Source organism: Larus michahellis, chromosome 21 (genome assembly GCF_964199755.1).
Source record: "Larus michahellis chromosome 21, bLarMic1.1, whole genome shotgun sequence".
NCBI lineage: Eukaryota > Metazoa > Chordata > Aves > Charadriiformes > Laridae > Larus > Larus michahellis.
Genome location: NC_133916.1, coordinates 1,851,452 through 1,871,006, shown reverse-complemented (window position 1 = coordinate 1,871,006; position 19,555 = coordinate 1,851,452). Strand labels below are relative to the sequence as shown.

Below are 19,555 nucleotides of genomic sequence, written 5' to 3'. Positions count from 1 at the left end.
CCCCCTGAATAAAATCCCGCTATGTGGGCGTGGCTTGCGCAGTGCGGGGCGAGCCGCGGGCGCTGACAGGACGGCGGGGGAGCGGGGCCTGAGGCGGGCCCGGCCCCATGGCCCGGCCCCATGGCCCGGCCCCATGGCCCGGCCCCGCCTCTCCGCCCCTGGCCGGTGTTGTGTAACTGGGCATGGCGAGGCCAGGGGCTGGGCGCCGGCCTCCGGGAGGAACCACGGGCCGCGGGGAAGGAGGTAAAGGCGGAGCGCGGGCTTTGGGGGCCGGGCCGCTCACCCCCCGCCCGCCTGAGGACCCCACACGGGCTCCCCTGCTGGGGAAGCGCCGGCCAAGCTCCTTCAGGCGGGTGGTTTTGGGTCCCTATTCCTGGTGCGACTTAAAATGTCATTTTCTTGTATCAAGTGCTATATATTTATCACCTAAGCTACCAGAACAAGAGGAAATAAGGCGGAGGTGTTGGGCTGACAGCAGCCTCAGGTCCGGCTTGATGCGCAGGCTGGGATAATGTAACCAAATTAATCCAAAAGACTGGGGTTCTTCTTAAATCCCAATTGAGGAATTGTTCTCCAGCCTGTCAAGTCTGAATACCATTAAGCAACTTGATGGTGATAATTATTCTGCTTCAAAAGCCCAGGCTGCAGTTTCAGAGGGCAGTCGCGAGGCTGCTTTTTCCAGCTGGCTGACAGGTGTATTTAAAGCTTTATAATTGCATTACTGTCGCTTCCTAAGCAGCCAGGCTTATAGTCAAGGAGAATATCCGTGGTTTGACTTAACTGGACAATCGAGAGTGCCCGCAGAGGAAATTAAACTGTTAAAAGTTTCCCTTCCCTGCGCCTTCCTCAGCCCCTGCGTGCCCCGTCTTGCCCCGTCCGCCCTCCTCTGCGCGCAGGAATTACACAAAACCTCACGTCGCTCAAACCGTCCTTGGTGCGGAATCCACCTCGATGCGTGGATTTACGCTATTTAGGAGTGTTTAAACCCGGGCGACTGATTTCCCAATGCTTGTAGGAACAGATGGTGACGCTCTGACGACGGCCGCATCCCTCCAGCACATCTCTGACCCCAGAGAGAAATGCTTTCTGGCGGCAGAGCCATGATCGACGCTTGCCTGGCATCCTCTTCTCGGGGTAACGTGTAAAGATCCCAGTGCATCAGCCAGGTAATCCCTTGAGGTAAGGCCCTGTTGGCTGATTTGGGGGTTTCCCTGCTTTCTGTCTTGTACCTCTCCCCAAGGGTGGGGATGCAGCAGGTGCGAGGTGTATTTTCTGCCCGCGCTGGTTGATTTTTGATGAGCAGACGTGGCACAGACGTGGCAGGGCGCCTGCCCGGCCTTGCTGGGGGAACGGCCTCAAGCCACCCGTTCATGGAGACTTTGAAGATAAATCCTAATACAACATCTGCTAACAGACGGTGCCTGCTCTCCCTTCCCCCACCCCAGAGGATCTTCCCCTTCCTCCTGGCGGGGCTGGAGCATCTGAGGGTGCCGTCCCTTGGTGTTGAGCCACCACCTCCTTTCCGACACCACCCGTCCTTCCCACCCATTGGTGGGTCCCAGCTCCCCACCCAGCGCTGACACCCCCTTGGCTCTGGGCTCAGCTGCTCCCCAGCGTGCCCCAGTCCCTTTTAATGGAACCCCTGCTCCCCGCCAGCTCCGATTCCCCCAGTCCCCTGCGCTGGGATCCCCAGAGCTACCCCTAACCCTCTTCCCTTCTAGCCCTGGCCTGGTGTCCCCCTGCCCTGCTCCCAGTCCCTGCCCTGGTGTGTCCCGGCTCCCCACAGCTGTGCCCCACTGGCCCTGCAGGGGATGGCACCGCTGGAAGGTCTGGGTTGGACCCCCGCTGGGACACCCTGGGCTTGGGGCCATCCCATGGGCTGGGAGCCCCCAGGCTTGGGCTGGCCCCATGGACTATGTGGGACCCCAAGTTTGGTGCTGCCCCACAAGCTGTATGGGGCATTGGGCTCAGGGTGGCCCCATAGGCTGTGTGGGGGTGTAGGGCCCCATAGGTTGTGTCCTGAGATGGCGGAGTACTCAAAGGCTGTATGAGAAGACCCCCCCAGGCTGCCCAGCCCTGGGCTCAGACCAGTCCTCGAGGCTGTGTGGGGCTGTGAGGCTCCACAGGCTGCCTGGGGCTGTGGGGCACTGGCTTTGGGGTGACCCTGTGGGCTTTATGGGGCCCTGGATTTGGGGTGGCCCTGCAGACTGTGGGGCCGCAGAGCTTGGGATGGCCCCAAAGGCCATGTGGGGCCTTGGAGCCCTGGGCTCAGGGCAGCCCCTCGGTGAGGCCGGCTGGTGCAGGCTGGTCCTGTGCTCCCGCCACAGGATGCAGGGGGCTCATCCAGCACCCTTTGCATGTTTTTTTTTTTACCCCAAAGTGCCATCTGGGTGCTCCCCAGAGCAGCAGGAGAGTCGCCTTGTTTTTCCTGTTCTCCTGGGAGGTGCGGGCAGGGCGGTGCCGGGGTGCGAGGCAGAGCACCCCGCAAAGCCCCAAACCTTGCGCTTTTTGCCATGAATTTGCCAGGTTCATTTATCAGGGGGTTGCGACGGGCTGTGTCACAGCCTGGGAGCGCAGCTGGGTTTGTCTCGGTGACGCTGATGAGCGTTTTTGGGGACAGGTCAAGGAAAATTATCTTTTATGATAATAAAAGCTGTTGATTGTGGGTCGTGCGGGGACAAGGGGCCGGATCACCTCTTGCAGCCATTTGGGAGGGTGTGAGCGGAGCAGTTTGGCTGGAAGAGCTGAACTGGATGAGAGATTGTTGTTTGGTTCTTTGCTAATCCCTAATCTCTTAATTCTTCTCTGGGTGGTAACGCTTGAATCGGACGTGGGTGTGGACCCGGGTTGGAGGTGGGTGTTGAGCTTCCCCCCTTCGCCGTGGGAGAGGGCGAGGTGGGGAGACGTCGCTGGGTTTGGTACAAACACAAGGTGGCAGCTGGGCTCGTCCTTTCTGTTTGCTGCTGTCTGCTGGGTCCGTCCCCTGTGAGCAGAGCAAGCAGCAGCTGTGGGGCAGCTTCTCAGGCTCTTCCCCGAGCTACCCCAGACGGAGAGCCAAGATCCGGCCTCCTGCCCGTCAAATTAATGTGTGCTAATCCGTACAGCAGCCCCATTTTAGAAAAAGATTAGTTTTCTGCAGTTATCACCACCCGGCTCTGCTATGGAGAGAGAAGGGTTTTTCTCCTGATGCCTGGAAGCACCACGAGGTCTCCTGGCATTAGGAAAGGTGGATAAAAATGACGGCAAACTGATGGATTGAGATATTATGCTCCTGTTTCAGTGTTGGTTGGGCTGTGCTTTGCTTTCCCTTGTGTCCTGGTTTGGGCGACACAGGAAAAATTTCTCTTTAATGCTTGGGAACGCTGCACTTTTAGAAGGCCCTGGTGTCTGAATCCATGAAAATATTTGCTAGGCTACGTGTGATTCAAGGCTTCAGTGTTTTTGAGCTCACCAGGTGTGGGGACGAGGAGGAGCGAGACCCGGGCACTCGACCCAAGCTGCCAACGGGGTTATTTCATACCATGAATGGCACATTCAATAGAAATTAGAAAGTTTGCTGAGGAGTTCCCTCTCTCCCCCCTGATGGCTGCCATCCTGAGCACTCCTCGCCCCGGTGTTGGAGTCCTGAGCCCTTCCCTTCCTCCCGAAGCCACAGCGCTCGCAGGGTCCTGCATCGGCCATCCCTGCGGGGAGCACACGGCTCCTGCTGATGGAATGGGCTGAGTACAGTTCTCGTGTATTTTATATTGGTATCAGGATCAATACTGGTTCTTTAGTATTACTAATGTTAATTATTTAGTCTTATCCTATTAAATCTATTTATATTTCAACCTTTGTGTTTCCTTTTTTTCCCCCTGATTCCCCTTCCAGGGTGGGGAGGGGCCATCGGGTGATAGAATAATTGTCTAAACGACAATAAATTGTTATGGGTTTCTCAAAGCATGATGCCTTGTTTCACCTGGCAGCCTTAACAGTCTGTTCGCGAGGAAACACGCCGTGTCTTTCAGATGGCTCCTGCTGAAATCCAGAAAAGGCTTTTCAGTGCCCAAGCGAGGGCCGGGTCAGGTCTCCGATGAGCTGTTCTCCCCGCAGCCTGCTGTGGGCAAACGGAGACAGAGCTCCCTCCGTCATCTTCTCGCTGTTGACTTACGGAGGGTTTGCTGATGGGGTGGTAAAGTGTTTCTGCAGTAAATGGACCTCTGGCAGCTTTCGTCTGTTTTGATTCCTTCCTGCTGGTGAGCACTGTTGGGATGTAATTTAATTGAGGGATTTAACTTAAGGACTTGCGTGACTCCTTTGGGGAAGAGGCCGTTCTCTGTGGAGCAGGGTGGTGATACAGCTGGCTGGATGGTGGGACCTGGCAGAGGAGCCTGAGAAGAGCGGTTTGGTCCTGCTTCTGCTTTTCTCTCTGACGAAGATTTACCAAAACGCAGAAGAGATTGGCAGTAAAAAGACCTGGGGGCTGTTTGCAGCTCCGTTTCTAATTGCTAATTGACCTTGTTCTTTAACAGGGATTGTGTATCCCCAAAGCCAACGGTTCCCTTCCTCTCTCAGAGTTCTGGTAAGAAGAGCCAGGATGCCGCATCGCACCATTCATCTTTTCCGAAAGGGACTTCGGCTTCATGACAACCCAACACTGCTGGCCGCGCTGGAGTCCTCGGAGGTCCTCTACCCCGTCTACATCCTGGACAGAAAGTTCATGACATCCGTGATGCACATAGGGGCCCTGCGGTGGCATTTTCTGCTGCAGTCCCTGGAGGATCTCCAGAAGAACTTGTGTCAGCTGGGCTCTTGCTTGCTGGTTATTCAAGGAGAGTATGAGTCCGTTCTTCGGGATCACATCCAGAAGTGGAATATCACACAAGTGACTCTGGATGCGGACATGGAACCGTTTTACAAGGAGATGGAGGCCAAGATACGATGTCTGGGAGAAGAGCTGGGGTTTGAGGTGCTTTCTCTGGTGGGCCACAGTCTTTACGATACCAAACGGTATGTGATTACCCCAAAGACCAGTGAGGTGTCTCCAGGAAGGTTTATTTTAGATTTAGCAAGCATCAGGCCAAGTATCTTGGTCCTTCCAGATCCTAATGTGTTCCTTTTGAGAAAATTGGGCTATCTGAGATGGACATAGCTCTGTTTGCTGGAGATTTTTTCCTGTGTTGGTCTGCTGGAAGTAGCAGAAGAGATTTTGGAGGGTTGCACAGGCGTTAGGATCTTGGGCTGTGATCTGAGCCTAAAGAGCTTGTTAATTTTTTTCCCTTTGGGCAGTTTAATTCACTTCAAAACGTACATTAGCTGCTCTTTTAAACAGAGTGGAATAAATTATTGAACGCATTTAATAGGACTTCTATATATTTTTTTTTTTGCCGGATTTTTTTTTTTTAATCTTTCTAATGGACTTTCACTGGTGTCTGGATACACTTGGATCCAAGCTGGTATTCAGGGCTGAATGACTGAAGATATTGAAATTAATAATAAGGGGGTGGTAATCAGTAGTAGCTAAAACAGCCTTAACAGTACAGTCCTGGGAAGCCCCTAATTTACGTAAATGAATGGATAACTTGCCATCTTGAATTCAAGCTGTCTGTTTGCACAGGTCATTGCTCACATAAAAGAATTTTTTAGTGCCCTGAAGCTGTTTTTTGTGATCGGTCTCCCTCTGGCAGCCCCAGAGGTGTCCTGCACCTTCCTCTGGGCAGTCCTGGCGATGTCTGGCTCTGCAGAGCTGCCCAGTTGAAGCCATCGTTGGCATCCCAGTCCCAGTTTTGTTGTCTCGGGTTTTGAGAGTCTGCTCTCGGGACGGATGTGTGTTCACTCAGGGAAGTTTTTCTTGTCAAATCTGTAATTTCCACATCCAGTTGCACAAAACGGGGCTTTTCCAGCCTCTGCTGTCACCTTCCTATCCACTGGCAGCTCCAGCTTCCTTCTTGCTTTACATTATGTTGAAAAATGATCTTGTTTTATTTAGGATTTTGGACCTGAACGGTGGCACTCCCCCATTAACGTACAAGAGGTTCCTTCACATTCTCTCTCTGCTCGGCGACCCTGAGGTGCCTGTCCGAAACCTCACCGCTGAAGACTTCCAGTAAGTACCAGCTAGCCAGCAGGGAACTGCAGGTTCCTTTTCTCTGCCCCAAAAAAGAGCCAGGGGCAAACGCTGATGGGGTGTTTTCGGCTGTTACGTTGCATTATGTCTATGCACGGAGGGTTATTGCTTTTATTTACAGGGGATGTGACTCTGCTGTTGGGAGGGGAGAGCAGATGAGAGGTGTCACGGTCCAAAGACTTCAAACTTGCAAGGCACATCGAGACAAACTTTTAAGATATGTAGAAGTTTATCAGAGGAATCACTAAGGAATGACAAGTCTCTTTCTCAAAGGCATGTTCTAGATTCCTCTCAAATCGAAATGTAGGGCAGGAATTGGATGAACCACTATAGGTTTTTTTATGCAGGAAGTTTGGTGGAATAATCATACTGTTCCCTTCTGGCTTTAAATCTCTTCTCTCCTCCCTTCTGCTGTGTGGGAAGGAGGGACGGAGCTCATGTCTCCCGGGAGTTGAGAAGAAGCTCAGAGTCAAGGATGTCTTATGATTAGCTCTGCATGAGGAGAGGTCAGTGATCCGAAGGGAGGTAAGGCTGGGGTAGGAGAGAGGTGGCCGCTGGGGATGGGACTGCAGATCCTTGGGGCTTCTGTGCCAGGCGCCTCCTGCATGGCCTCAGCTCTGTGTCCGTAACCCAGGCTTGGGTTTTCCCATCTTGCGGGAATCCCATTAATTCCTGAATTTTGTCCTCGGATAATCCCATTATAAGACCCATGTAAGTACTGGGATAGATCAGTTCCTATATTTTTTTCTTGCACTGTTTTTTTTTTGTTGTTTTTTTTTGTTTTTTGTTTTTTTTTCTTTTTTTTCCCCCCTAATTTGTTTCTTTACACTTTTCAAATTAATGATGATGAGAGATAAGTGGTTGACATGCTTCCCAGCAGGCCTCTGTTATGCTCTGAGAGCTGCACTGGCCCCTTCTTCTGTAGGTGTCTGCAACAGAGCTGAGCTCAGTTTTTCCAGGTAAGCAGAAAGATCTCTCTTGATCTCTTGAGTTCATCGGTGGTTTTTGAGAAGCCTGCATACCACTGACGCTTCCCTGAACCTCCTCTGTGTTTTACAGGGGGGTAAAAAACATACCCTGGTGCTGTTCCAGCCTCACAGGGGGCAGAGACCTTGGGGAAGCCTCAGCAGCTGAGGCTGCAGAGGAGATGGGGGGCGGCTGCTCAGAGGCGTGGGCTCGGGGAGCCCCCACCTTGGCTGGGAGGTGGCCCAGGGGGCTATTCTGCCTCCTCCCCTACAAAACCTCTCTCAGAGCGACCTTTCCCCAGAGGCATGGGAGCTGGTGCGGTGGAGGCAGCAGCAGTGCCCCGTTTAGAGTCTGAGGAGGCTCTTGGCTCCCTCCCCGGGATGGATGAGGCAGCTGGGGGAAGGAGAGGAGGCGCCTCCGAGTAGGGGATGGGAAGCGAGAGGGACGTCTGAGCTGGGGGGGCTGCAGCGACTGCTCTGAGCGCTGTAATTTGGTGGGTCTGTTCCTCTTCCCCCAATTCAGGCTAGAATTACCCGGAGCGATTGCAGGATGAGCTCTTTCTTCCCCAGGGAGAGTGCAGCCTGGGGGTTCTGGCTGTGCTTTGGTTCCCCCTGTGCTCTGGCTGTGCCACGACAGAGGAGATCTTGGCCTGTGCAATGGGCGGGGGTCTTCCTCCCTCTTCTGGCTCCGGTTCCCCCTTTGAAAGAGGCCTCTCTCTCACATTAGGAGATGTAGGCCCCCTGACCCAGGCCTGGCTGAGGGTTACAGGGTGCCTCTCCCCGTGGATTTGAAGATCCCTCTGGAGAGCCTTTCCCCCTGGAGAGGAGGGGAGACCGAAGGGCTACAGCGCCTGGAGCAACACTTGACTGACCAGGTCAGCCTTGATTTTTACATGGGTGATGCTGGTGGCTCGAGGTGGGCTGAGGTTAGTGTCCTCCTTTAATGTCTGGTTGTGTCTGGACCTCGAGAAGCTGCTCAGCCTGTTCCAGCTCCAGCTGCGTTTTTCCCCACTGGGGTTCAGCTCCTGGCAGCCGAGCCTGCCTTGGTGCCGGCCACTTTTAAGCGGATGCTTTACCCGCTCCCAATTTCGTAAAGTGGAAAAGATCTTCAATGTGGTGCTCTTGGACCAAGAGAGCAGTTCCCTGGTTTACAGAATCCCCCGGCTCTCTGGGGAGGGCAGAGCTTCACAGCACCCATGGGTGGGACGTGGCCTTGACCTTGGGCTTGGAGGTGGTCTATGTATTTGGAAATCTTGGGGGAAGATGGCGGCCTGGTCTCAAGATGATGTTGTCCTTGATGGTGGCATTTGTGGGTGGATGGGCGGTGGGAGTATTTTCCCTGTGGGACATTGTGATGTAGAAGCCAATTGCCAAGAGGTTTTTTTTCCCTCTCTTTCGTTAGCTGGACGTTTGTCACCGTGTTCTGCCTGAACCTGGATTTATGTTTTCATTCTAGGGTTGGGTGGCCAGTTTTACTAAACCGAGAACAGTCCCAAATTCGCTGCTTCCAAGCACCACGGGCCTGAGCCCATATTTCAGTATGGGCTGCCTGTCAGTTCGCACCTTTTTTTATAGGTTGTCAAACATCTACGCTCAGGTAAGAAAAATAATTGGTCATGGTTAAGCAAATCCAGAACTCTCACGCGTCTGGCATGTGAGGCTAGGATTTAACACTCGGATCATCTTGGGAGAGACCTGGTGTATCAGAAAAATGTTACTTTGCTAATGTCTTCTCACAGCATCTTGTGAAATCTGTGAGTGGCTTTCTATGTTGTGTGAAACACCGGGGAACGTATACAGCTTTTCCCGATCAAGTCTTAGAAATACAATAAATAGGGAGCAGTGAGACCTGGAAGTTGCAGGAAAGCCCAGGAAAACCTCCCTAAAATTCAAGGAGTTCAAGGCGTCTGCCTGGTGTCGAAGTGAAGTTTTTGATCAGTTTAGCCTGTTCAAGCAGTTTTGTTTTCAGAAAGCATCTATTTTCATCTTAGATGAGTTTTAACTACAGCATAAGCCAAAGCTGGCTTCTGAAAACTTGTTTGACTCTTAAAAAGTGTGGTTGAAACCAAGCCAAGAGGAGCAAGGTCTCCCTGAACCTCCTTCTTATCTCTTGAGAGGTGGCTGAGCCACCTGAACTCAGCTAGCTGAGCAGTTAATATGTTCATAAACATGTTTGGTTTAAGAAGTCCCAGCGTGACACCATTTTGGAAGGCAGATGGAGAATGTTTGAGGTGACGCTGATGTCTGACAGAGTTCGGCTTTGCTTTTGGGCATACAGCATTGCTTCAGAGCTTTGATTTCTTTGGCTTTCGTGGTAAAGTGCCATGAAGCCAGTAGTGTAGTTAGATGAATCTTTACTTTATGGGCCTGACGGTCAAAAAACGAGTGAGACTGCAACAGTATGTATGAACCGAAGCGTTCACCTTGTGTCCTTTGCAGGCCAAGCATCACTCTCTGCCCCCAGTGTCACTCCAAGGGCAGCTTCTATGGAGAGAATTCTTCTACACGGTGGCATCAGCAACACCAAACTTCACCAGAATGGCTGGGAACCCCATCTGCCTTCAGATCAGTTGGTATGAGGACGCAGAGAGGCTCCACAAGTGGAAAACAGTAAGAGGACGCATTGCTACAACTGCTGCATTTCAGTTTAGAGTTTTTCCTGTTGCTCTGGGATTGTTCCCTGCTGTCTGTTTGAGGTGGGGCCTACAGCCCTGGGAGGGGTGGCTGACACAGCAGAAGGCCGTGCCGCCATCCAGAGAGACCTGGCCAGGCTGGAGAGTTGGGCGGAGAGAAACCTTATGAAATTCAACCAGGGCAAGTGTCAGGTGCTGCACCTGGGGAGGAATAACCCCCTGCACCAGGACAGGTTGGGGGAGACCTGCTGGAGAGCAGCGCTGTGGAAAGGGACCTGGGAGTCCTGGTGGACAACAGGGTGCCCATGAGCCAGCAATGTGCTCTGGTGGCCAAGAAGGCCAATGGCATCCTGGGGGCATCAAGAAGAGTGTGGCCAGCAGGTGGAGGGAGGTTCATCCTCCCCCTCGGCTCTGCCCTGGGGAGGCCACAGCTGGAGCACTGGGGCCAGTTCTGGGCTCCCCGGTTCCAGAAGGCCAGGGAACTGCTGGAGAGGGGACAGCAAAGGGCTACCAAGATGCTGAGGGGACTGGAACATCTCTCTGATGAAGAAAGGCTGAGGGATTTGGGTCTCTTCAGTCTGGAAAAAAGACAACCGAGGGGGGACCTTATCAACGCTGATAAATACTGAAAGGGGGGGTGTCAGGAGGATGGGGCCAGGCTCTTCTCAGTGGTGCCCGGGGACAGGACAAGGGGCAACGGGCACAAACTTGACCATAGGAAGTTCCATCTCAACATGAGGAGGAACTTCTTTGCTGTGAGGGTGGCAGAGCCCTGGCACAGGCTGCCCAGAGAGGTGGGGGAGTCTCCGTCTCTGGAGACATCCCAACCCCGCCTGGACGCGTTCCTGTGCCACCTGCTCTGGGTGACCCTGCTCTGGCAGGGGGTGGGACTGGGTGTTCCCCAGAGGTCCCTTCCAACCCCGGCCATTCTGTGATTCTGTGAAAGAAGTTTCATGCGGGAAGGCTTATTTTTATTTTCTGCTGCAGGCACAGACGGGGTTCCCGTGGATCGACGCAATTATGACCCAGCTGCGCCAGGAAGGCTGGATCCATCACCTTGCTCGGCACGCCGTTGCCTGCTTCCTGACGCGAGGGGACCTTTGGATCAGCTGGGAAGAGGGAATGAAGGTTCACTTTCACATTTTGGTTTTCTGTGTTCTGGCTGACCTTGAGAAACCCCTGCAGAGCGGGGGCCTGGCAGCGGGAGGTGGTTCTGTAGAGCAGCGCTTCGATACTGAGCCTCGCTAGAGATCGCGTGGTCTCTCGCTCGAGTGTGAGCCCTGCTGCGCTGCAACGCAGCGGTGAGGGGTCGTTCCCATCCCCAAGGGTTGATGATTTCGGATATTGGAGACCTGCTCAGCCTCCAGCAGGCCCCAAAGGCAGACCTTTGGGCTTTGGGTTGCTCTGTCACTGGGTCCTGCTCTGGCTTCCTTCTGGCAAACTGTCCTGCTGGAGAGCCTTCCCTCTGCCCTGTGAGAAGGGTAGCCCAGACCAGCACAGTGCCAAGCTTCACCCTTTGTCTCCCAGCCTGTCTGGTTTTTTTTTTTTGCTACGAAGGCAGCCAGCTCAGGGGTGTTTCTTTCTTTCTGTTCCCATCCCATTCAAGCGCAGGTGTTTGAAGAGCTGCTTTTAGACGCCGACTACAGCATCAATGCAGGGAACTGGATGTGGCTGTCGGCCAGCGCGTTCTTCCACCAGTACACGCGGATTTTCTGCCCCGTCCGCTTTGGGAAGCGCACGGACCCCGAGGGGCAGTACATCAGGTAGGGCCACGCGCGGCACCGTCCGCTCCGTTACCGCTTCCCTGGCTCCTCCTACAGCAGGAGCTGGTGAACTCGGTCTGTTTGAAACATAAACCCCCATGAAACAGGGCTGCTAGCAATTATTTTGTTTAACACATAAGGAAGCTGAGGCACAGAGAAGCAAAGAGACATGCCCGTGGTTGCAGAGGTGGGGAGTGAGCAGGGCTGTGGACTGATTTGTGAGCAGCTGTCGGCTCCAGCACCGTGTTCCATCACTAGGCTGACTCCTCTTTCGAAAGGACTTGAGTAAAACTTCCCACAGCTCCCTCTACTCCAGTCAGTGCAGTGTTTCTTGGTTTTGTAGGCGGGCTGATTCATTTCAGACACTTCAGTTTTATTTCCCACTCTGAGTGAGTCCTCTTGGCTTCAAAGTCCCAGTTTCCTTCTCTCTAGATGAGGTACTGACGGGCGTCCTCGCAAGCAGTGGGTGATTTTGCCGCTGACTGCAGTTGGAGCAGGCTGTGTTGATGTCTGAGCAAACAACTCCACTTCCCCACTCCTCCTCTTCCTCGCATCCTGGCTCGCTGTGTGTCTTACAGAATCATAGAATGGTTCGGGTTGGAAGGGACCTTAAAGATCATCCAGTTCCAACCCCCTGCCCTGGGCAGGGACACCTCCCACCAGCCCAGGTTGCTCCAAGCCCCGTCCAACCTGGCCTTGAACCCCTCCAGGGACGGGGCAGCCACAGCTTCTCTGGGCTGTGGCTCGCCACCCTCACAGCAAAGAATTTCTTCCTAATATCTCATCTAAATCTCCCCTTTTTCCTTTTGAAGCCATTCCCCTTGTCCCATGGCTCCCCTCCCTGGTCCAGAGTCCCTCCCCAGCTTTCCTGGAGCGCCTTTAGGGACTGGAAGGGGCTGGAAGGTCTCCCTGGAGCCTTCTCTTCTCCAGGCTGAACCCCCCCAGCTCTCTCAGCCTGTCCCCACAGCAGAGGGGCTCCAGCCCTCTGACCATCTTCGTGGCCCTCTGCTGGACCCATTCCAACAGGTCCATGTCCTTCTTGTGCTGAGGGCTCCAGAGCTGGACGCAGCGCTCCAGGTGGGGTCTCACCAGAGCGAAGCAGAGGGGCAGAATCACCTCCCTCGCCCTGCTGGCCACGCTTCTTTTGATGCAGCCCAGGGTGCGGTTGGCTTTCTGGGCTGCAGGCACGCATTGCCAGCTCACGTTGAACTTCTTGTCCACCAACACCCCCGAGTCCTTCTCCTCAGGGCTGCTCTCCAGCCGTTCTCCGCCCAGCCTGCATTTGTGCCTGGGATTGCCATGACCCAGGTGCAGGACCTTGCACTTGGCCTGGTTGAACTTCTTGTCGAGGGGAAGCCCGTGCCGACGTACCTGACAGACTGGGGCAGAAAATGACTTTCCCATTCTGTAGGAATTTGTTAGATTTTTTTTTCATTAGTTTGTTTTTGAAATTTACTAGAATTGAGGATGAAATGTCAGTGAAAATGTTAAAAACACTAAATATTTTGGATGAAGTCAAAACCGAAGTAATGTTTAAATCAACTCCTTTATGCTTTTCTATAAAATTAACTTTTGGAAGATATCACCCTATGGAAGTTTCAGAACATAAACCAGTTGGTTTTGGTTTTTTTTTTTGGTGCAAAATGAATCAGAACTTTTCCATGGCTTGTTGTATCAATACAATCACCAAGAATTAACATGGCGTAGGTTGGTTTACACTTCTCTTAAAGGTATGAGTGTTTATCTGCAGGGTTATAAAAGCCCATATTATTCCTGTTTTGTAGGAAATACTTGCCTATACTAAAGAACTTTCCCTCCAAGTACATCTACGAGCCCTGGACGGCCTCTGAAGAGGAGCAGAAGCAAGCGGGGTGTATCATAGGTGATTCATTCGGATGCCTCGCTAAGGGTTTTGCTGCTGCTAACTGTCCAAAATAATTACATGCATGAGCTGGAAGCGTCACACTTCCAACGCAAGCCATGCATTTATCTTCTGAAAATGGATTAATCCAGCAGTCTACCTTCTGTCAATTCTCCTTTCAAGTTTTTTACCGGAGAATAATCTCAGAGTATGTATTTTTGCCTCAACTGCATGTCCCAAAACTGTCGTATCGCTGTAAGTTGTTGCCTGTGCACTTATCTGTCTGGGATGCTCAGCTGTCTTTAAATAGTATCGGAACATCTTGTGCTTTTACACTTGCTCTAATGCATCTTTGAAGCCTGTTATAAACTTGTGGCCAAATGGGAGCTCTTACTCTTTGATGGAGAGAAACAGACACTTCTGAAGAGCGGGCCTCTACTTAGATGAGATCTACGTAGATCTACATCTACTTTAGATGCCGTTTATTTTAAGAAAGGCTGCCGGCGTTTGCCCCGGTGCAAATCCAGCGCATTGACCTTGATTAGTTCTGTAAAAGCTGCTGTCTCTGTGTCCCACCAGGTCGCGATTACCCCTTCCCCATGGTGAACCACAAGGAAGCCAGTGATCACAACCTGCAGCTGATGAGGCAGGTGAGAGAGGAGCAGCCCAGAACAGCCCAGCTCACCAGAGGTAAGAGGGGCTGCAGCGCTGGATGTTCGGTGGACTGCGATGCAGAGGCCGTCACCGGCTTTGGGCTTTGGTTTTGTGTTGATTTCGTAGAATCACAGAATGGTTCGGGTTGGAAGGGACCTTAAAGCCCATCTAGTTCCAACCCCCCTGCCCTGGGCAGGGACACCTCCCACCAGCCCAGGTTGCTCCAAGCCCCGTCCAACCTGGCCTTGAACCCCTCCAGGGATGGGGCAGCCACAGCTTCTCTGGGCAACCTGGGCCAGGGGCTCACCACCCTCACAGCAAAGAATTTCTTCCCAGTATCTCATCTAAATCTCCCCTCCTTCAGTTTGAAATCATTCGCCTTTGTCCTATCATTATACTCCCTGATCCAAAGTCCCTCCCCATCCTTCCTGTAGGTGCCCTTTAGGGACTGGAAGGGGCTGGAAGGTCTCCCCGGAGCCTTCTCTTCTCCAGGCTGAACCCCCCCAGCTCTCTCAGCCTGTCCTCACAGCAGAGGGGCTCCAGCCCTCTGATCATCTTCATGGCGTCCTCTGGCCCAACTCCAACAGCTCTGTGTCCTTCTTGTGCTGAGGGCTCCAGAGCTGCACGCAGTACTCCAGGTGGGGTCTCACCAGAGCGAAGCAGAGGGGCAGAATCACCTCCCTCAACCTGCTGGCCACGCTTCTTTTGATGTAGCCCAGGATGTGGTTGGCTTTCTGGGCTGCAGGCACGCATTGCCAGCTCATGTTGAGCTTCTTGTCCACCAGCACCCTCAAGTCCTTCTCCTCAGGGCTGCTCTCCAGTCGTTCTCCGCCCAACCTGCATTTGTGCCTGGGATTGCCACGACCCAGGTGCAGGGCCTTGCACTTGGCCTGGTTGAACTTCATGAGGTTTGCATGGGCCCACCTCTCCAGCCTGTCGAGGTCCCTCTGGATGGCATCCCTTCCCTCCAGTGTGTCGACCGCTCCACACAGCTTGGTGTCGTCAGCAAACTTGCTGAGGGTGCGCTCAATCCCACACTACCAACTTCTTTCCTCTTGGTTCCCAACACCGTGCGCTGCTCTTCTAGTTACTGTTAAGATGGCGTCCCAAGAGGGAAAACCAGACGTTGAGCAGTGTCCCTTCCCTTCCGGCTGCCCTTGCAGGATGGGAGCTTGCTTCTGCCTGCTGGAGGAATGCCTGCCCAAAAGCAGACCTTCTCTACCTTCTGGAGGTCTGCACAAAGAGACACCCCAGCCCCCAGGGAAGCCAGGTGCATCTCCAAGGCGCAGAAATCTCTGCAGCTCTGCCCGCGCCTCTTGTGAGCCAGAGCATCGTTGTTTGTCCTTTTTACCATGCCCCGTGGCAAAATTATTTGAGATTCCCACTGACCGCTAATGAGTGAAAAGCCCTTGAGAGCTCAATTGCTCTAAGAAATTTACTCTTTGACCTTGTTTTCTAAATAGGTTAAGCATATGTATAACAAACTGGTAATTATCAGGTAAGGCTGGAACGCTCAAACTTTGGGGGAGCCTGAATTAATTAGGTATTTCCAGTCACGCAGATGTTTCACTTACGGCACCTGAGCTCTTAAAATTGAAATCCTAGGGCCTGTGCTGAGCTCTTAGCCTCAGGGGAATCCTCTGCAGGACTGTCAGTGAAGCGATGCTTTTGTATTTAACAGGGTGCCGTAGCAGCCTCTCTATTACAGAAATCCAACATGTAGCAACTGAGGGGAGTCTTAAGTATTCCTGCCTCAATTGCCATGGTCAGATGGAATTAATTGTTCCCAATCCTGTGCATACTAACGTATCCAGGAGGTTCCAGATATAACGAATGTATGCTGACAGTTCTTGCACAAACCCCGCGGTACACAGAATCACAGAATCCAGAATGGCAGGGGTTGGAAGGGACCTTTGGAGATCACCCAGTCCCACCCCCTGCCAGAGCAGGGTCACCCAGAGCAGGTGGCACAGGAACGCGTCCAGGCAGGTTTGGGATGTCTGCAGAGACGGAGACTCCCCCACCTCTCTGGGCAGCCTGTGCCAGGGCTCTGCCACCCTCACAGCAAAGAAGTTCCTCCTCATGTTGAGATGGAACTTCCCATGGTCAAGTTTGTGCCCGTTGCCCCTTGTCCTGTCACTGGGCACCACTGAGAAGAGCCTGGCCCCGTCCTCCTGACACCCCCCCTTTCAGTATTTATAAGCGTTGATAAGGTACCCCCTCGGTTGTCTTTTGCAAGACCCAAATCCCTCAGCCTTTCTTCATCAGAGAGATGTTCCAGTCCCCTCATCACCTTGGTAGCCCTTTGCTGCCCCCTCTCCAGCAGTTCCCTGGCCTTCTGGAACCGGGGAGCCCAGAACTGGCCCCAGTGCTCCAGCTGTGGCCTCCCCAGGGCAGAGCCGAGGGGGAGGATGAACCTCCCTCCACCTGCTGGCCACACTCTTCTTGATGCCCCCAGGATGCCATTGGCCTTCTTGGCCACAAGGGCAGTAAATGTTGTGATTGCTGATGGAGATCTGGAAAACCAAAATCGGAGAACCAGAGTCCCCTACTGCCACCGCTGTTCTTGTTGCCTGTAAATAGAAGCGTTTTCTGCTGTACTTTGTAGCTTCAGCCACCACCATCATTGCGGGCTGTTGCACTGAAGTCGGAGAAGGACTCGCAAACCTTAATTCTTCTTTCCTTCTTGCCACAGATGATACAGACGACCCAATGGAAATGAAGGTAAAGCGTGACTGCTCTGAAGAAAACGTATCAAAAGGAAAAGTGGCCAGGATGGCAGAACAAACTGAGATCCCGTCAGGGAGTACGCATCGGGAACGAAGAAATGGCAAGAGGGGAGAGCCAGAGGGCAGCTGAACTGCACAAACTGCACTCAGGGCATTGCCCTGCAGGTGGTGCCTCTGGTTTGTGAACTGACCGCCAGGAAAAGTGTCGGATCTTGAATGCGTTTGTTAGTGCAGTTATTTCAAATGAAATGGTCCGTCTGTGAACGGTTTACAAACTGTTCCAGCTGTTGACTAAATTCAAGAGGTGACTGTTTTTGACGAGACGTGGTGCTTTAGTATCGTTCGAATCCGCTCGATGTTCGTGCATCTGTGTAAAGAGCTTTAGTGATAAACAGCGGTCTTCCCAACACGCCAGATAAACGTCAGTGGAAGAATATAGGCACATTAATGTGTTCACACGTTAGTGTTAAAAGCTTTACCTGTCTTGTAGAGACAGCGATTTAGGGATTTTAAGTTCACAGTTTGTGCTTGCAGTCCCCAGTTTGGGGAGGGACAGCAGAATCCAGCCCCTTGTAAGGTTGTCTGTAGTTCTTATGACTTAAATGAGATTCCTTATGTGTTTTAAGGGTAACGTTGCAAAATCTCTCACTGAATTAGGGCTGAGGTACGGCTTCATTCACCCTAACTCTGCTTCTTGGCTAATTCCTCTAGAACTGTAGGCTAAGTATTATTTCTGTCATGTACCACATGTAAAAAGTTACCCTTCCGTTGAAGCATCTCATTGTGCAGTTTTACAAGGCTGGATTAGTCAGTGATCTTTGTTATGGTTGGGGTTTTGGTGAGGGTGGGGGAGGTGGAGTGGGGTTTTTAATTGCCGTAGGTACTATTTTTGTTTTTAAAAGAAATAAAAATGATTTCTGACAGGAAAAATGTAAGGTCTGGAGAGCAATCTATTATCACAGTTGGCCTCCATCGGTCCTCTAAGGAAACCTGGCTGCAAGACGACTCCAGCAGCAACCTGGTGCTCCCAAACTCCTTCCCTTTGGAAGCATCCGTGGACGTGGCGCCGCAGCTGCACAAGACCCAAGTGCAACAGGAGGAGGCCAAACACTGCTCCTAACAGCGCCTTCCACCGCTGCTGGTGACCTGCAGGACCTGCCAGGTTGAGGGCACAACGGCACGAGGATACAAATACAAACGCCGCAGGGACTGTCAGATGGATCCGAGAGGCTGGTTGTCGCCTCCTGCCGCGCCAAGCCTGCATCGAGCTCCCGGAGGTGCTGATGTTACTCGACGTGTTAGCTCTTCAGGAAGCCTCAGGCTTTGCAAGGACGACCAGGATGAGAGGCTGTTACTGAACCCCTGATGAGGGGATGAAGGCCAATGCAGTGCTTCTTACTTTGGGGATGATGAGTGCTGCTCTGGAGCCTCCTGGCATCCATCGTCTTTTTAATTGGGTTTTTCCTTCCTGCTGACGGGGATTTATTGCCTCCGGCTCGCAGTGCTGTAGCCCAGCGCAGGTGGCCACAGGAATGCAGAGCTGGTTCTTGCCTCATGTTTTAAGGCATAGTCATTACCTTCAGCTCCTAAATGGGCTGGTCTTCAGCCACCTAAAACATCTCTATCTTGGAGTGCTTTGTGTCACCTGAGCTGCATTGAGAGCCCTGGAAAGAGCCTAGTAGAGCAGAAGACAGGACCACCAGCAGCCATCGAATGTCTTTTGCTGTTCAGCGTCACCTCTAACATTGTGGTGCAGGAGATGACTTTGGACATGAGCGTGCAGGCAGCCAGGGTGGCATCCACCCTAGGAGGAGAGACTTCCAACTGCGTTGGTGGCCCTGGTCAGCCATCAAAGGAGCCAGGAGGATCAAGGCCTCTTTAGGAGGCCTTTTGTTGCAAAGGAGCCACAAGGTCTGGTCTTTGGTTGGAAGGGGTAGGGCTGGGGGCTGCTGAGGGGCTGAAGCAGGAGTAGGAGCGCTGCTTGAGCAGGAAACGGCAAGGGCAAGTGAGCTCTTGTAGAGCTTCTGGCTGACAAAGTAGCAATGGAGAAGTTCCTGTGAAGCAGAAGGACCAAGGTCTAGTTTGTGCCCTCATGGCAAAAAGACCTGTTCAGTAAAAATGCGCCAACAATCTGCCCTTGTGGCCAAGAAGGCCAATGGCATCCTGGGGTCCATCAAGAAGAGCGTGGTCAGCAGGTGGAGGGAGGTTCATCCTCCCCATCGGCTCTGCCCTGGGGAGGCCACAGCTGGAGCACTGGGGCCAGTTCTGGGCTCCCCGGTTCCAGAAGGCCAGGGAACTGCTGGAGAGGGGACAGCAAAGGGCTACCAAGATGCTGAGGGGACTGGAACATCTCTCTGATGAAGAAAGGCTGAGGGATTTGGGTCTCTTCAGTCTGGAAAAAAGACGGCTGAGGGGGGATCTTATCAACGCTGATAAATACTGAAAGGGGCGGTGTCAGGAGGATGGGGCCAGGCTCTTCCCAGTGGTGCCCGGGGACAGGACAAGGGGCAACGGGCACAAACTTGACCATGGGAAGTTCCATCTCAACATGAGGAGGAACTTCTTTGCTGTGAGGGTGGCAGAGCCCTGGCACAGGCTGCCCAGAGAGGTGGGGGAGTCTCCATCTCTGGAGACATCCCAAACCCGCCTGGACGCGTTCCTGTGCCACCTGCTCTGGGTGACCCTGCTCTGGCAGGGGGTGGGACTGGGTGATCCCCAGAGGTCCCTTCCCACCCTACCGTTCTTTGGTTCTGTGAAAATGAATTACCGAAAAAGAATATTCCTCTCCATCTTCTCCTCTGCTGTGGGAAACCGGACCGTGGAAGCAGCAGTATTTCCCTGTGG

The 19,555-nt window shown here is 52.9% G+C and overlaps 1 protein-coding gene across 5 annotated transcripts; it reads left to right on the top strand.

Annotated features, from left to right (window-relative positions):
• The first annotated feature begins 21 nt into the window (after positions 1-21).
• LOC141733680 (cryptochrome-1-like) lies at positions 22-17,636 on the top strand. Of its 5 annotated transcripts, none has more exons than XM_074564383.1 (12): positions 22-243; positions 1,016-1,134; positions 4,555-4,989; positions 5,969-6,085; positions 7,799-7,946; positions 8,528-8,668; positions 9,511-9,681; positions 10,692-10,832; positions 11,316-11,467; positions 13,252-13,349; positions 13,908-14,018; positions 16,678-17,636. In XM_074564383.1, the coding sequence occupies exons 3-12, from the start codon at positions 4,577-4,579 to the stop codon at positions 16,839-16,841; spliced, it is 1,656 nt and encodes a 551-aa protein (XP_074420484.1). In that variant the 5' UTR covers positions 22-243; positions 1,016-1,134; positions 4,555-4,576; the 3' UTR covers positions 16,842-17,636. The 5 variants fall into 5 exon arrangements, 4 of the variants coding, with proteins under 4 accessions (XP_074420484.1, XP_074420483.1, XP_074420481.1 ...); XM_074564382.1 differs by having other exon boundaries at positions 41-243; positions 1,016-1,179; XR_012584368.1 differs by having other exon boundaries at positions 46-243; positions 1,016-1,179; positions 4,512-4,989; positions 13,252-13,536; positions 16,678-16,748.
• Positions 17,637-19,555: the final 1,919 nt, after the last annotated feature.

Excerpts from the sequence above, each read along its gene's own strand:
- LOC141733680 (XM_074564383.1), top strand. The coding sequence starts at position 4,577 with ATGCCGCATCGCACCATTCATCTTTTCCGAAAGGGACTTCGGCTTCAT. Across the intron at positions 8,669-9,510 it reads TGTCAAACATCTACGCTCAG|GCCAAGCATCACTCTCTGCC; the intron begins GTAAGAAAAATA and ends TGTCCTTTGCAG. Across the intron at positions 14,019-16,677 it reads AACAGCCCAGCTCACCAGAG|ATGATACAGACGACCCAATG; the intron begins GTAAGAGGGGCT and ends TTCTTGCCACAG.